The sequence below is a fragment of the Diuraphis noxia genome, unplaced genomic scaffold, assembly GCF_037042655.1.
Source record: "Diuraphis noxia isolate RWA-SAM2 unplaced genomic scaffold, SU_Dnox_SAM2 contig0004, whole genome shotgun sequence".
Classification (NCBI taxonomy): domain Eukaryota; kingdom Metazoa; phylum Arthropoda; class Insecta; order Hemiptera; family Aphididae; genus Diuraphis; species Diuraphis noxia.
The window spans coordinates 41,584,010-41,600,219 of NW_028301714.1; the positions used below are offsets into that span (position 1 = coordinate 41,584,010).

The 16,210-nt window shown below is 26.6% G+C and overlaps 1 protein-coding gene across 1 annotated transcript in view; it reads left to right on the top strand.

The window, feature by feature from the left end:
- Positions 1 to 16,210, top strand: part of Invadolysin (leishmanolysin-like peptidase, invadolysin) — a 78,571-nt gene that overhangs the window by 55,750 nt on the left and 6,611 nt on the right. Inside the window, exons 4-10 of the mRNA XM_015516405.2 lie at positions 292 to 374; positions 1,300 to 1,417; positions 2,904 to 3,283; positions 4,165 to 4,390; positions 9,704 to 10,024; positions 14,263 to 14,422; positions 14,934 to 15,100. Of these exons, the coding sequence (XP_015371891.1) occupies positions 292 to 374; positions 1,300 to 1,417; positions 2,904 to 3,283; positions 4,165 to 4,390; positions 9,704 to 10,024; positions 14,263 to 14,422; positions 14,934 to 15,100 (1,455 nt within the window). The remainder of the gene's footprint in view (positions 1 to 291; positions 375 to 1,299; positions 1,418 to 2,903; positions 3,284 to 4,164; positions 4,391 to 9,703; positions 10,025 to 14,262; positions 14,423 to 14,933; positions 15,101 to 16,210) is intronic.

Genomic DNA, 16,210 nt, shown 5'->3' on the forward strand with positions numbered 1-16,210 from the left:
ATCAAGATTAGAATATTATGTGAAACGATTTTCAATAAGTAACGCGTGTCGGTTAACTGGATATTAGAAAGCGTCCAAAGCTAATAATAAGAGTAGGTAATGCTATTGGATAACACCATTGCCTTGTAAGGGGATCACATTGATAACAGTTTCACATTATATACTACACGACCTACTAAATGGCTTAAGAACCCTATAATTAGCCAACCGATTAATTGATTTTATTCTATGGTACTGTCACATTTAAAATGCAATCAGAATTTTGTTAATCATTGTTTCTTTTCTTTTCAGAATACCATACTACCGGAAGCTGTGCGTTTTTGGGAACAAGCACTCATGGTTCGCAAAACCGAAAACGTTATTCGACTCAACCGGTAATTATATGAAAAATCTATTTAAAATAAATGACGTGCATTAACAAAAGGAAATTATATTATAAGAAATAATTGATATTTTGTTGAAGATCTTCTATGACCGGTGATTCTAAGATAATCAGAAATAAATTAGAAACGAAATTAAAATGAATCGAAGGTTCAATTTTCAACATTTATAATTATGGTGCAAATAAAAATAATCTTGCATAATTTCTAAACAACATTCAATGTCCCAAAACTGTTGGAAATTGCACTTCGAAAATTCAGATAATTCGTTGCGCTGTTTAGTAGTTATTGTAGTAGAGCGTGTATCGCATCATTGAGTAAATTTTTTTAAAATTATCTATGAGGAATCTTTATTAAAATATTCAATCCTTACTTATTGAAAATGAAAATTATACAAATTTTTAAATAAAAATTTTACTTAGTAATTCTGTAAAAATTTAAAAAATTATTATTAAAAAAAAATCGTGCTTATTTATTTTTGACATTTTTTTTATGATTACTGTGCTAAGAAAAACGTATAAGGAACCTATTTTAATAGTTTTTCAAGATATTAATTAACAAAGTGTTATCACTTATCATAGATAAATAGAAGAAAAATTTAACTAAGCCGAACATTTTAAATGTCTATATAAATAGCAAATATATATAAAACATATTTTGAAATTATATAATGCCTTGAAAATTTTTATATTTATTTTCGTATTTAGGAAAAATTTCAAGTCTATTATATACAGTGATTAATTAGGAAAATGATTTTGCATCACAGTTCCGGGTTTTTTCTTAAATTTCCAGTAAGGCTTTATTAGTTCTGATAATTCTACTTAGGTTATTATGAGTGGGGGTGCTAAATTCTCCAGCACAGTTTCGTCACGCGTACTGTAACGAATTTTTTATATTTCAACCTCGAATTATTTTACAGAAAATGTGTAAACAATCAAGTTTTTTATCGAAAAGGAGATCCTCATCCATACTGCAAGAACGCTTGTGAAGACCGAACGATGTGTGGTGAAGTACAAGTTCCCGAAGATCATTTAGAGGTAAACTGCGTAACTATTAGAATTAAATAAATATTAGAAGCCAAGTTATAATTTTATTTTTAAAACGTGATTTTTAATGCTGTAGTTGTTCTACTAAAGTCTTACAGTTACATTTTTTATTTATAAGTAGTTTTAATATCGTGTATCATTAAATAAACAGTAGTAATAAGTACCTAACCTAACTTCAATGGTTTTATGTAAATCTTGTAACTTGTGTTGATCTTGGAATACAGAACTCGAAAACTATCGTATCATTATGGAATGATAATAGTATAAAATACTTGTGGCGCAACTCTTTACTCGAACATAATATTATACCATGCTGTATCGTGTATTTTAATTTTTTGATGTATTGTATTATTATCATTTATCTGTAGAATAAATAATCTCCTGTTATTTGATAGACAGGTTTATGCAAGTTTAAACGGGGTACACGTGCACTTGGAGGAAAACATTTAGGAGACCATACACACGTTTCAATAATATACTTATTTATTTTTCATATTTTCTTTAACATACCAAATTTAAAATACATTTTTGAAAGTATTAAAAATATTTTTCTTCAATGTATTACTATATTTTATAATCTACAGCTGCATTTATGTCCAAAATTAATATTCAATAATCATTTAAAAACAATGATAATTTAACGCACGTGTTTTTAAAATATCTGTGACGGTCGTTTTTAAATAAATGGAAAAGTACAATGCATATATTACAAAATTGTAAACTCTACCCGCTATATTGAACATATCAAATTTATTTAAAAAAAATCTTTTTTCTTTATATCTTGTTTAAATGTATGAACAATTTTGGGAGGGTGGTAAGCATAGGGACAGTGTTCCTCAATTTTGTTTTATCGGGCCCATACATTAACATATTGCTTCAGTGATGCATCCACATTATTGTGGTGCACATATTTTCAACCGGTTGACACTGACCTATAATTTTTATTTCAACAGTGCCGGTTCCTTAAATATACCTACTTACATTTAGAGAGTTACGCGTCTCACCTAGTCACCTTATCTCCATTTTTCTTTTCGCAGTCTACCTCAAGAATGCTCTACACACCATGTCCTGTTGATGTTCCCGTTCTTCGGTCTCTTCTCACAATATCAAATACCGTCGATTACTCGTATCTTTCTAAAAACCGCATCACTAACGTAATTAAAACCAGCAGTATAAATCATTTTTATAATATATCATTGTAGGTATGCATTTTTACACAGAGTGTTGTGTGCGATTTTCCCTAACTCTAATTTTTCGTAGAGTGATTCGTTTAATTTTAATTAAGACTCATCAACCCACAGGACGCTCTTTAAAAGGACCTGTTTTAAATAATTGTCTTTAAGTACCTATACTAAAGAAATTCAAAAATTTGAGAATATGCCAGTGAGAATCAACCTGTATAGCTTGTTAAGTGTATAAATAAAAAAAAATCTGTTTTATTTAACCTGCCATATCTTAAGTATGTCAATATATTTAGGCGTGTAAGACGTGCAACGCGTCGGGCATGGACTGCGGCACGGGAACGTCGAAATCAGGCGTAGGCATCGAAGGAGCTGACTTCGTGTTCTACGTAAGCGCAATGGAGACGGAACGGTGCCACAAGGGCCTGACAGTGGCATACGCAGCCCATTGCCAACAGGAGTCGGCACTGGACCGGCCGATTGCCGGGCACGCCAACCTGTGCCCGGAGAGCATCAGCACCAAGCCGCAGGAGCTCGAGGTCCTTCTGTCCACGGTCAAACACGAAATATTGCACGCGTTAGGTTTCTCCGTGAGCCTGTTTGCATTTTACCGGGATGCCAACGGGTATCCACTGACTGCCAGGGAAGACAACGGCAAGCCCAGGCTCAACGAGAAGTAAGCTAATAAATTACCATTATGATTTATACTTATACTTTGCCCATTTGTCTACCAACTACCTCAAAGGAATGGTGTATTATATTTTAGGACATTTACTGGTTGTCTCTCGAAATTAAAATTAATGTCCTGACTAGATTCACCCACTATGACTGCAAACGACAGTACAATATTCCTACACAATAACAACAATATTAACTCTGCGTTTAGTTCGCGAACCGTTGCAGTTTATGTCATACTTTCTTTGATTTCCAATAAGACGGTTTTGATATTTTCTCTGATAGCGATGGCGTATTTTACAATAATATGAATAAAAATGAATAATAATATTATTTACCTACAATAATAATAAATAATAAGATTCCAGTGTAATTTGAAATATAAATCATAGCAACACTGCATGTTGCATTTTATGTTTGATAAAACAATATTCTTACTACTCTGTTTATGCTAAATATGTTTGATTTTAATGAATGATATACTTTGACAATCCATACCAAATTAAGTTGTGCGTTTTCATTTTTGACCCTTTATATAAATATATAATTGAAGATGTCTAAAATTGTAATATTTTATTTAGTCCACATTGTAATTTAATTTTACTATACAATTTAAATAAATAAAATACTTGCCTAATACATACAGATACAGTAGGTAAATAAAAGTTAAAACCCAGAATCCTACACATTGAACAAATAAACTAGTGGTCCTAGTATATTATTATATTAATTGAAGACCTATTCAGTAAAAAAATACAGTGGCCCTCCAATATATCTGAACTTAATCTAAAACTTAAAAGTATAAACTTTTTTTTATTTACTTCTGTTTCACATATAGGTAATAATAAATATTACTTACTGACAAATGTCTGATTATTATAGACTTCAAGCAAGGCAGTGGAGTGATAAAGTAATCAAGACTGTGATAAGACGAAATTGGACAGTACACGGTGGCGTGGTAGACAAAGAAGTTCAAATGATGGTAACACCAAGAGTCGTTGAAGAAGTTCGAAAACATTTCAACTGCTCCTATTTAGAAGGAGCTGAACTGGAAGATCAAGGGGAAGATGGTACGGCTCTTACACATTGGGAAAAAAGAATTTTTGAGGTATTTACTTTTTAAATAATAATTGTTTCTATTCGTTTTAAAAATATTTAAATGTATTTATATTATATACATTTAAAAACATATAAGTGTACATATATTGTATACAGAGTGATTTATTTAAATGGGTACACTAGTTATCTCGAAAAGCATAAATTTTTTTTCAAACTTTTAGGTTTATGTTTTTCTAAAACAGTATAATATTTTAATTATTTTCACTCTTATATTTAATGGTGAAACCAATATAATTCATGAAAAAAAAAATGGTTTTATTAATTTATGATATTTTAATCATATTATGTTACCAATTGAAAAATCAAAATTTGATAGCAATTTCACCGATAAAATATAAGAGTGAAAAAAAATTATATTAAATATTATACGGTTTTAGTCGTTTTAGAAAAGCATAAACCTAAAAGTTTAAAAAAAAAGTTAATACTTTTCGAAATAATTAGTGTACCCACTTAAATGGATCACTCTGTTTACAATTACCATTACATATTAATTGATATTAATTACTTTTATCAATCTTGTTGAAGTATTTATTTTAAGATTGATTATTGTGTTATAATTTTATATTTTTCCTTAATTTTTCAAGTTAATTTATAAATGGAAACAATGGATTTGAGTATAGCATAATATATTATGATAAATATGTTCTACACCTCCTTTTTTTCCAATGAGCCTTTCCTGACTCTTATGATTTTCCAATCGACCAAAGTAATCAGTAAATTGGGTTATATATCATATTTTGTAATGATTAAACATAACATAGTTCATAAAATTTGCATCAATCATAAAATAAAATGTATAATCAATAAACCACTTGAGTAATACATTACCTGTAAAATCGAATAATATTATTTTCTGCTTTAGTAAACAATAAGTTTAGAGTATCTATGGATTGGATTTAAACTTCAAGGCTTTTATAAGTTTATAAAATGTTTGAAATGTATTAAAAACATGTTTTTTATGAAGTTCTTATAGTATATTAAAATTTCCAAGTGTCAAATTCAATTGAAAAACACTTACTTATGCTGAGTATTAAATATATGTTCGAATACATTCATTAATACAACGATTATATCCAAAAATACTTTAACAAATCAGTTTCGCTTTCAATAAACAACAATTTTTAATTTTTTTATGCCATTATATTTAATAGCCATTTTAAGAAAAGTGGTTTTCGAACTATCAATTCTGATTTTTTGTATAGGTTATTAAGACATGAATCGGATTAAGACCCGAAATGTTCGCAGACTATTTAATTAATAAATAATTTGTATTTTCTTGACATATCACCCTTTTCAAAATATTTTGGTTCTTCTAGGTCAATTTAAATATTTAAAATTGAATATAACGTTCCTAAAGAGCTATTATTACTAAAATTAAAAAATATAGTCACGATTTTTTTTAAAGTATTTGATGGCAGGTTAGATTTTTAACTTTTAAATCATCTGTAAAATAATGCAAATCCAAGACACGGATTTTGCTTATAAAATATATGAACACCAATAATATAATAATTGTATTTTATAAGTTTAAGTTTTAGGTTGTATTACTATATAAGTAACAATTTTCTACACCTTAAAATACAATGGGGTATTAAACTATAATTATCAATTTTAATTTATAAATACGACTGTAGAAAAACTACCATTAAATTAAATAGTTATTATTTAAATAAAGCTAAGCCTGCTTAGGTAGTACTTTGAAGTAGTATTGAATTTGAATTTGTTTCCACTTTTCATAGTGTTCATTTGTATTTATTAATCAGAATTTTATCAGTTGATCTAACATAAAAAAATTCAATGCTTGCTTTTATGTAATATCTTAAGCTGCAGATGATCTACAATCTATTTGTCCCTAGAAGGATCTATAGGTATTAGGTGATAGAAGCTAGATTACATGGATATTGTAAATAAATTACTTCTGTGCCACTGGTAAATCTTTGCAGTCGTATAAAATTGTATATGTATTGAAATATGGTGAAACGTTTGAGTGCAGTATGAAAGATTTTCCTGTAAATTAATAAAACGAACTTGCATGGACGCATTTATGAAAATACCTTTGGACACAATACATGAACATAACAACTGATATCATTTCAAATTTTACTTGTATTTCTTATTTAAAATTACTTACTGAATCTAATCATGTTTTTGCGAATGCTACATTTTCGTATGCACTGAAACTTTTCTTACAAATATACAATGTGCGTGTTTGGAATTAAAAATAATATTAAGAAAAGAAACTGAAATATGATTAAAATTTGTACAAAAATGTTAGAAAACTTACCTATACCTAAAAGAATAAAATACATTAAAGATTAAATTAAATACAAAAATTAGAACCACGCTTTGTGGCAAACAAAATGTATATTGATAACAAATATATAAAAAATATATGTATAAATTAGAATAACACTTTACGTCAAAAATATTAATTAATCACAAAAAAAAATTATTATTTAAATATTTTTGCAAGACTTTTGAACCTATCTATTAGTGGTATATTTTAGATATCTAACGCTAATATACCCTTGGAGTTTATATAAGTTTCAATTTTATGTAAAGGGAAATATTTTACTCCATAATTGTATATGGATCTACGCGCAAAAAGGTTCTGTTATGGGTAAATGCGTCCAAACGTGTTTTACTCGTGGATAATATATGTTAACTATTGTTTTATATGCCCGGAGAGAATGCTGTATGAGTCTGATATTCAAAAACTAGTTCAACGGCTTAGGTTTGGGCAATTATAGTATTTTATTATCAATGAAAATACAGATAATATTAATTACAATATTACAACTAATTATTGAGTTTGTAAAATTAATTGATAGCATTATAGATTTTGATTTTTAGTTCAGAATATGTATTATAAAAAAATCGTGATTAACAATAAGATAATCTAATTTTGGCACCAAACTCTTAGAAAATAAGGGTTTTGTGGATTTAGGTATACAAAATGGTTTTAAGACTTGCTAAAGTTGAATATTGGAACTTTAAATTTTTATAAAAATTCTGGGCAATCCAAATTTAATGATTTTGTGTAAGAAAATAGTATCGAATTACAATCATCTAATTGTTGATATTTTTAGTCTTATAGCTTTATAGCTTTATTATAGTTTTATAGCTGCTCAACACTCTGATTAGAGTACTAGACCAACTAGATTTAAAAGGACCTATACTTTGTACTCAGTTTTCACTATGAAATCGCATTATATTGATTAATATCAGCATTTCAGGAAGTATGTATAATAAAAACAATAAACAAAAGTATGTAATTATCTCAAAAATATTAAACTTAAATTCAATCATAAAGTCATTGTTTGCTTCTTTGATATGTCTAATGAAAGTGCAAATAATATTTTTGTTAAAGTTCACCTTTTATTACGTTTTAGACGAATCAGTTTATTAATAATTATAATTTAAAAACAATTTCAAGTTATTTTATGAATTCTATGAAATAATATCTCCGTTCTCTTATTGAAAAAATTTAAAAATAAAAAAACAATTTAAATCGGAAATATCAAATATGTGATTATCCTTTTCATCTTGTATTAACTGGTAATTTCAAACATTTTATTAATAGTAGTGTTCTGCTCCATTTAATTATCACAACGATAGAAATTTTCAGTAAATCTACTTATAGAATTTATCAAAAATTGAGAATTTTTCAACAAAATATAATTACGGTCTCGTACAATTATGAATACTGAATATATTCTCACTTTATAATTAACTATGTGAATAAATTATGATTTACATCTCACCTCTATAATATGCTGAGTATACGCATATTATTATTATTATTTGAAAGGTATTATAAATTATTGTACTTGCAATACAATTATGACTGTAGCACGATTACTCATTATATTTAATAGATGTTTTTAAATTGCTCGTGAAAATTATTTCCTAGTAACGATTTTCAAAAATGTTTGAATAAAATAATAAATATTATATAATTGACCGTTTTATAATAATAACTTTGATAGCACAAAAAAAAAATCAATTCTATTAAATTAAATCTAAAAGCATTTTAATATTTATTGTCACGCCTGTACCGAAAATTTAGTTTTCGATGACGGCTGAAGCATAGAAATCCCCAAAATTGGTAAAGTGGAAATTGCCAAAAATGCTGGGCGTATTCCCTACATAACTGGACACTGAAATCTATATACTACGGGGTCTTTACAAAACATAAACTTTTGTTTGCGTCTTATATTCATATAATAAATAAGCTCCTTGTATGACGCTTAAACCTGTCCTTTCATGAAAGTGTTTTTCGTTTTTGTAGAGTAGTCTGGTTGCTTCAAAGACCCCTGCATAACCTTTGCCTTGGTCGATGAACATAGAGGCGTGACAAAAAATAGAATTTATAGCTCGTACGGGGAGGCATTTTCAGACTTGGGCAAAAATAGCTCATCTTCCACCATTGACACACAATATACTGTTATAATTTTGAAATTTATAGATTAAAAAAATTACACTCTGGAAATTCATACGCTTCAAGCTATCTTTTCAGCAAACAAAAACGATTTGTTTTATTATTTGGTTCATTATATTTTTTTTCCCCCATAAATTTAGAAATGAGAATATACATAAGGAGCGATAATTATTTTTTGTTTATTTTAATTTTTTTACATGAATTAAAGCTTTTCAGCTTTCTTAAAATAAATTAGTTTAATTTAATTTAATTCAATAATCAGTAATTGTTAAATGTCTTATTATAAATAATTTTGGAATATGTAGCTCGAAGAATTTCTTTTATAGTTTTCTTCTGGTTGAGAATCTTTAATCTTTGATTTTAGGCTTGTATTTATTAAAATTATTCCTATTTATTTCTATAATATATTTAAATTTATTTTGCAACTTGTATAAATATTAGACAGGTATGCATTGTAACATGAGTATTTGTTTTAAACATAAATCCCTATACTTCTAATGTAAAAAGTAATAGCTGAGATATTGAATTAAGTAAGTAACAAATTATAGAGCTATCATAAAAATGTATAGTTATAAAATGTTTTTAAAACCAATTATCACTGATAGAAGATAGTTAAATTATTACCTAACCATGCAGCGTATATAAATACCCAATATTTATAACTCAATTTCTCAAGGAAAGTGAAAATCTCAGTTTGAGGTTTGTATTATCCCTGAGAATTAAGTGGTATAGAATCGTAGAATACTCGAGACTTAAGTCGTATACTCACGTTAATTATAATTAAATCGTTGACTACGTTTCCACTTTACTATTACAACACTTTTTTTCATTTAAAACTTATTACATTTAAACGTTTTCTAGAATGAAGCAATGACGGGCACTCACACACAGAATCCGGTTTATTCACGATTAACACTAGCACTGATGGAAGATACTGGATGGTATAAAGCTAATTATTCATTAGCCCAGGATCTCAGCTGGGGAAAAAACTTGGGCTGCGATTTTGTAACAAAAAGCTGTAAACAATGGATGGACATGAAACGTGCCAAAGGCCAATCCATCCATCCGTTTTGTAATAAAGTGAAAAGAGATCCTCTAGAAACCGAGTGTACTGATGATCGTAGTTCGGTAGCCCTATGCAACCTAGTCGAACACGTACAACCCTTACCAAACTTCTATCAGGTCAGTAACGTTTGTAGTTTTATAGTTAATTTATTTTTCTGTGTAATCGAGATAAATTCACAAAACTTATAATTTGATACAATTTAACATTTTATATACAACAAAAAACATTATTTATTGATAGAGAGATCTATAATTATACATGCCTCTATGATATGTTTCCAGTACTATAATATAACTACTTAGAAAATAGAACAAATAAAAATAGTAATTAAAAAAAAAAAAAAAACACATGTCATTCTAAAATCAATACATTCATCACTTCGTTCAGAATCTAATATTAAATTTCACTAACCTAGGTATATATATTATTTTCCGTGTTTAACTTTATGAAATACAAAATAATAGAAAAAATGTTTTCATGAAAATACAAAAAATTACATAGAAAACATAAAAATATCCTGTTTAAGCATTTTTAGTACCTACAGTATTTTTATTAAATAAACATTTACTTGGAAATAAACTAATTAAATTTATTAAAATGTAGTATCCATAGATTCTATAATATCCCACTGAATTCTGAAACGAATTTTAGGAATGCTAATTTTACTCATACGATTGTACACAGTTTACAGTACTAAGAAAATAGGGAAAAATATTTGTGTTTAACGTTATATTAAATATTTTTAAAACATAGTAACTATGTATAACAAAAAATTAATAAAAATGTAATAACTAATCTTATGTCATTGTTAATATTGTCAAATGTCAGCCAGTGGCCTTCGCTGCCGAGGCTTATTGTAATAAAAAAAAAAATTAATATAATAAAAATAAAATGTAAGAATAAAAATATATCATTACAGATAAATTAAAAAACTTAAAAAAACTTCAAAGTTAAAAAGAAGTGGTCTTACTGAATTTTTGAAGTCTAGTTCAATTGAATCTAATAAAATATCAATTTTATAAATTGAAATTGCAACATTCATAAAATGAGTACACATTTAAAGGGTTGAATTGTGTCAATCAATTTAGTAGTATCGACATTCTTCAAAATTTACGTATTTTCTATATACTACAGTACATAAATGACATATTAAATTTGTGTTGAAAATAATATGATTAGGTATATGTATTCTAGAGAATAAATAGAGAATATCAAAATTTATTATAATATCCTCAAAACGTGTGATGTAAAAATTTCAATAAGCATTATATTATATGGCATTTATAAGCCCTAATTTTTCCTATTTTCCATCAAAATTATAACGCACCAAAAATAGAAAACACTTCCGTGAAAAATCAGTACATAATAAATATAATCAGATTTTACTTGAAATGTTATAAAATTTAAGTTTTATTATTTAATGCTTATACTTTCAAACAAAACATCTTTTGCGTTAATATTGGAATTTCATATTATTAAAACTGTAAAATAATTTGCAAGAAAATAGTAAATTATTAACTCAAATAGATTTCTCTAATTTTGAAATTGGTTGTATTCATACTTTTTTTTTTAATTATTAGGTAAAAATGTTTATAAACTTGAAATTGACCTTAGTTTTAATTGTCAATTTATTATTGCTTGCCCAATGCTTTATGCTTATAGCTCACAAGCGTTTTTCGTTGATTTTCGTCCACCGAGTTTCATCCTCGATGTATTCCTAGCTGGTGTATTCCGCGTCTGATTTTTACGTGGCTGATATACGGGATTACCATTATTTGTATAACCCGATCCTCCGATCCCATCTAAAATTACCAAAACCTTTAGAAAATAATGCTATTTGCATTTTAATTACTACGACGCGCAATGTTTTGATGGAAAACTCGTGTTATAGTGCCGTTTATAACACGATGAACTACAACCGCCGTTGCCACACTTCAAACTATAATGTATTTTGAATAATGCATAAAACGTGATTTACCAAGTACGTGGTGGACGAAACGCTACAGAAAACGCCGAATATAATCCCAGAGAAGCCAAGAATTATTCATATCTGTAAATTATGTTTGTCAAACAATCGTATACCATTATATTATCATTCTTTTTCTTATTACAGTTATTTCTGTCTAATCTTTTGACCATTCTGATACAATTTTGATTGCAGTACCTTTAATATAAAAATATATATTTCACTTATCAAAAATTAAATGAAAATAATCATTAAAAATATTTTTTCATATGTTTGCAATGTCCATGCAGTATACATTGTTGTATTTGTTAATTTTTAACATAATATGTAATTGCATTTTTTTTTTTTTTTATTGTCGGATAACTGATGGTAGAGGAATTGCTTGGGTATTGTTCCAGTTGAATAAATTATTTACAAAAAATAGGATAAAAATTAGTTCACCATTACTTTGTATAAAAAATTTACAATTCATACTTAATAAAATAATAAAAATGTTATATCATATATATATAGTATACTATACAATAGGTAATTATTAAATTGCTCAATTATAATTTAAAAAATGTATGTGCTTAATACGGTCGAACAACTGCAGTTGTACCATTAACTGTAAGTAGGTACTTTAGTACTTATATTATTATATATAAAACACATAAAAAACATAAAAAATATACCTACCAACATTACAATGAGTACCTACCTACTAGTATTTATAATCAATGCACAATGGCTTTAATATTAATATTACATCCATATTATTTAATTTTACATTTCCAAGTAAATTTTTAATAATTATCTCTAATTAATATTTTTTATTTTAATTCAATATATAATTTAACGTATTTTTATTATTTCATCATTCTACATAACTATATCATACTTAATTTCATAGAAATTTCGTTTTTAACATTCGCTTATATTTTATAATACCGCTGTACCTTATAAAAAATATTAAACATGCATAGGTACCTAATCATATTTAAAAACTATATGCATTTTTTCTTTATTTAAACTAATTTAAAATATCAAATTATGTAATTACCGAACAATTAAAAAAAATAATATGTTAAGTTGAAAGTATTAATAAGTTTGGTGATGAGTACAAAGTGATCCATTTAAATATCTACACTAGTTATTCTAAAAAGTTTCAACTTTTTTTGAAAATATTTTTAACTATTTTAGTTCTGAGCGGAGCGAGTCTGTCACAAACTTTTGGAGCAGTAAAAATGCTTCGATTTTCTACTTCAGTATCTCGTTCGATCAGAAAGTGAATCTAGTTGGTACCTTGGGGAGGTGGGGGTCATAAGTAAAATATTCTCAATATTTTTCTAAATAATCGGGATAAACAAACTAAAAATTAAGGGAAAAACGGGAAATTTTACGCACAATCAGTTTTCGACAAAATCGATTTTGGTTTTTGATGTAACTTTTAAACGAATGACCATTTTACCGAATGTTTATATATGTAGATTCTATACACCATGCAATTTTCAACAAATTTAAACTTAAGTCGAACTATTTATAGGCATATGCAATTTTCGATCATAATTAGTTTTTTTTTTAAATCAATATCGATAAAAATGTATTTGTTATGTAGAAAAGCTCGAAAATTTAATACGAGGCTCCTAAAACATTGTTACAACAGCAGTTGAAAAATAAAATAAATTCACAGTCACAATTTTTTTTATAAGCATTCAAAGTTTAAATTTTGTACGTAAACATCACAAAAATTCGGAAATTATTTTAAGCTAGAAATTCATAAAAAATGTCTGAATTTAAATCTAAGATTTGAAAATTTAATACAAGATTCCTTAAAAGTTTGTCAATCTTTATCACAAAAAAAAAAATGTCCCAGAAATTCAAATTTAATTTTTATGAGCGTTTGAAATTTAAATTTTTACAATATTACATTTTTACTAGATTTCTCATTTAGTGATTTTCTTATTTTGGTGTAACTCTAAAACAAATGACCGCAGGTACTTGAAATTTTCACTGAATGGTCATTTAAGCATTTTCTATGTTTGATAAGATTTTCAAAATATTTTGATTAGTTTTGAGCTAGCTATTGACTGACATTTTAATTTTCAACTTTTTTAGTTTTTTTTTTCTATTAATGTCAATACAATTTTAGTGTTTGGGTCAAAAGTCTTCAAAATTAATAGGCTTCCAACATATTGTTTCAATAGCAGTTAAAAAATATTAAAAATATATAAAAATTACTTTTATAGTATTATTTTTATATTACTAAAATAATATAGGTATTATAACTTAATTCACACTTGCTCTAAATATTTATATAGTAATTTTATTATTGTTACTATATACATATATTATAGCTGCCCAGGCCCAGTTTTTGTATTTATTCTTATTTGTGTTATATTATTTTAGAACTTCGATTACATACCACACGTAACATCCGGTCGTGAAGCATATTATGGAGGATCAGTAAGTCTTGCGGATTACTGTCCATACATACAAGAGTTTATATGGAGATCGAAAAGTGTGGTAATAAGAGGATCACATTGTCAGTATCCAGAAAATAATCCTCGTAAGTACATAAATATATTATACTTGGAATGGTATATATCACTATTGTTCAGATCAATGATATTTAATTTAGATGGAATTTTGGTATTAAAGAATATAAAACAATTGTAATATAATATGCGTCTATGTATAAGGTATAAGATTATTGGTTATAGCCACTTGTTGTAGGTGTATGGAAATGCAATATTAAACAAAATGTATAGTTAAAATTTAATTTAATACGTTGTCAATTTGTATTTAATATAACAAAACGTAAACACTTGTTGATTTTTAAAGTCCTGTGAATCTCCAATCGATGACCGGCATATAATCTAATTTTTATTTGTATAATGGACTTGGTCTTAGAAATTCAAATAACTCGTAGTATATAGATACTTACAATAGTTACAGTCGAGTCAAAAGAAAAATAAATACTCCATCGTAGTTATCTTATATCCTAAGAACATAATATAATTATCCAAGTAATTCATTTTCTCAATTCACAGTTGATCATTTTGTTTTGTTCTATATAGATCCGGATAAGAACTTTGCATTAGAAGTATACGGAGATAATTCTAAATGTTTTGACCATACTAATCAGATGTGGGAAGAGCAAACGTGCAAACAAGTTAGACAATGGCAACATTGGGGCTCTGGATGTTACGAATATAGCTGTCAAAACGGAAGACTTCATATTATCGTAAGTATTTCGCTATTTAAATTATTGAACAGAGCTGTGCAACATATAATTCAAATAATTTTAAATTACAAATGTTTTATTAATAGTACTTTTAGATTTTGATGACTTTTCTCTGTGACACTATTTTTTTAACTGAAAATATTAATTGATTTTATAATTATGTTTGTCAGAGCTTGTTTTGAAATAAGAAAATTAAAGACCAGCCATTTGAATATTAGTTATAACTTAACAGTATAATCAGTTACATATACAAGTACCCAATACATTTATGCATTTTTTAGCTTTGAGTACTAAGTATTAATCCTGATTGACGGCTCACTGAATTTTCGTTAACACCTTTTTAATTAATTGAGTTTCTTAGGTTGTGTAATATAATTGTACTGTTTAAAAATATTTTTTTCCGATTACTTATTTTGTTTTCAACAATAATTTATTATACAGACTGCGTAATACTCTGTATTTTTAATTTGCTTAAAAATATTTTTTGTGGAATTTATAATAAAAAAAATCAAGATTATTTAATTTTAAAGAATGATGTACTTATAGGTAATCCTATAGAATACTATAGCTTCTCAATATATACTGCAGAGTTTGTTTTATACGAATAAATGGTTATTTAATTTGGATATTCTTAAATATCCATTAGTTCATAGAGTTAAACAAAAAGTCTGAATTTAATTAACTTGCGTTTAAGATAAATTACTTTATTTAAAAGCTTATACCTATATAGTTTTAAAAGGAAGTATTGAAACATAAGACACTTCAATGTAGATCAAATTATGTATCAGAAAATTATAGTTTACTATTCAACAGTATTATTCTGTAATTTTGAACACTACTTAACTATTTTCCAATAAAACAAAGCTTAATATGCATATTTTCAGAACTTATACATAGTGTTATGTATGTAACGGTATATAATTTATTATTGTGGTCTGGTAAGAAAATGACAGATTATTCTCAGTTATTCAAATTCGTAAAATAATAATTAAGCATATATTTTGAAATATACTTTGTTAATTATCACCGTAAACAAATTTATTTTTGATATATACCTACTGTTAATTAAAAATTTTGCATATTCTATAATCCACTTTAATAATAATAATT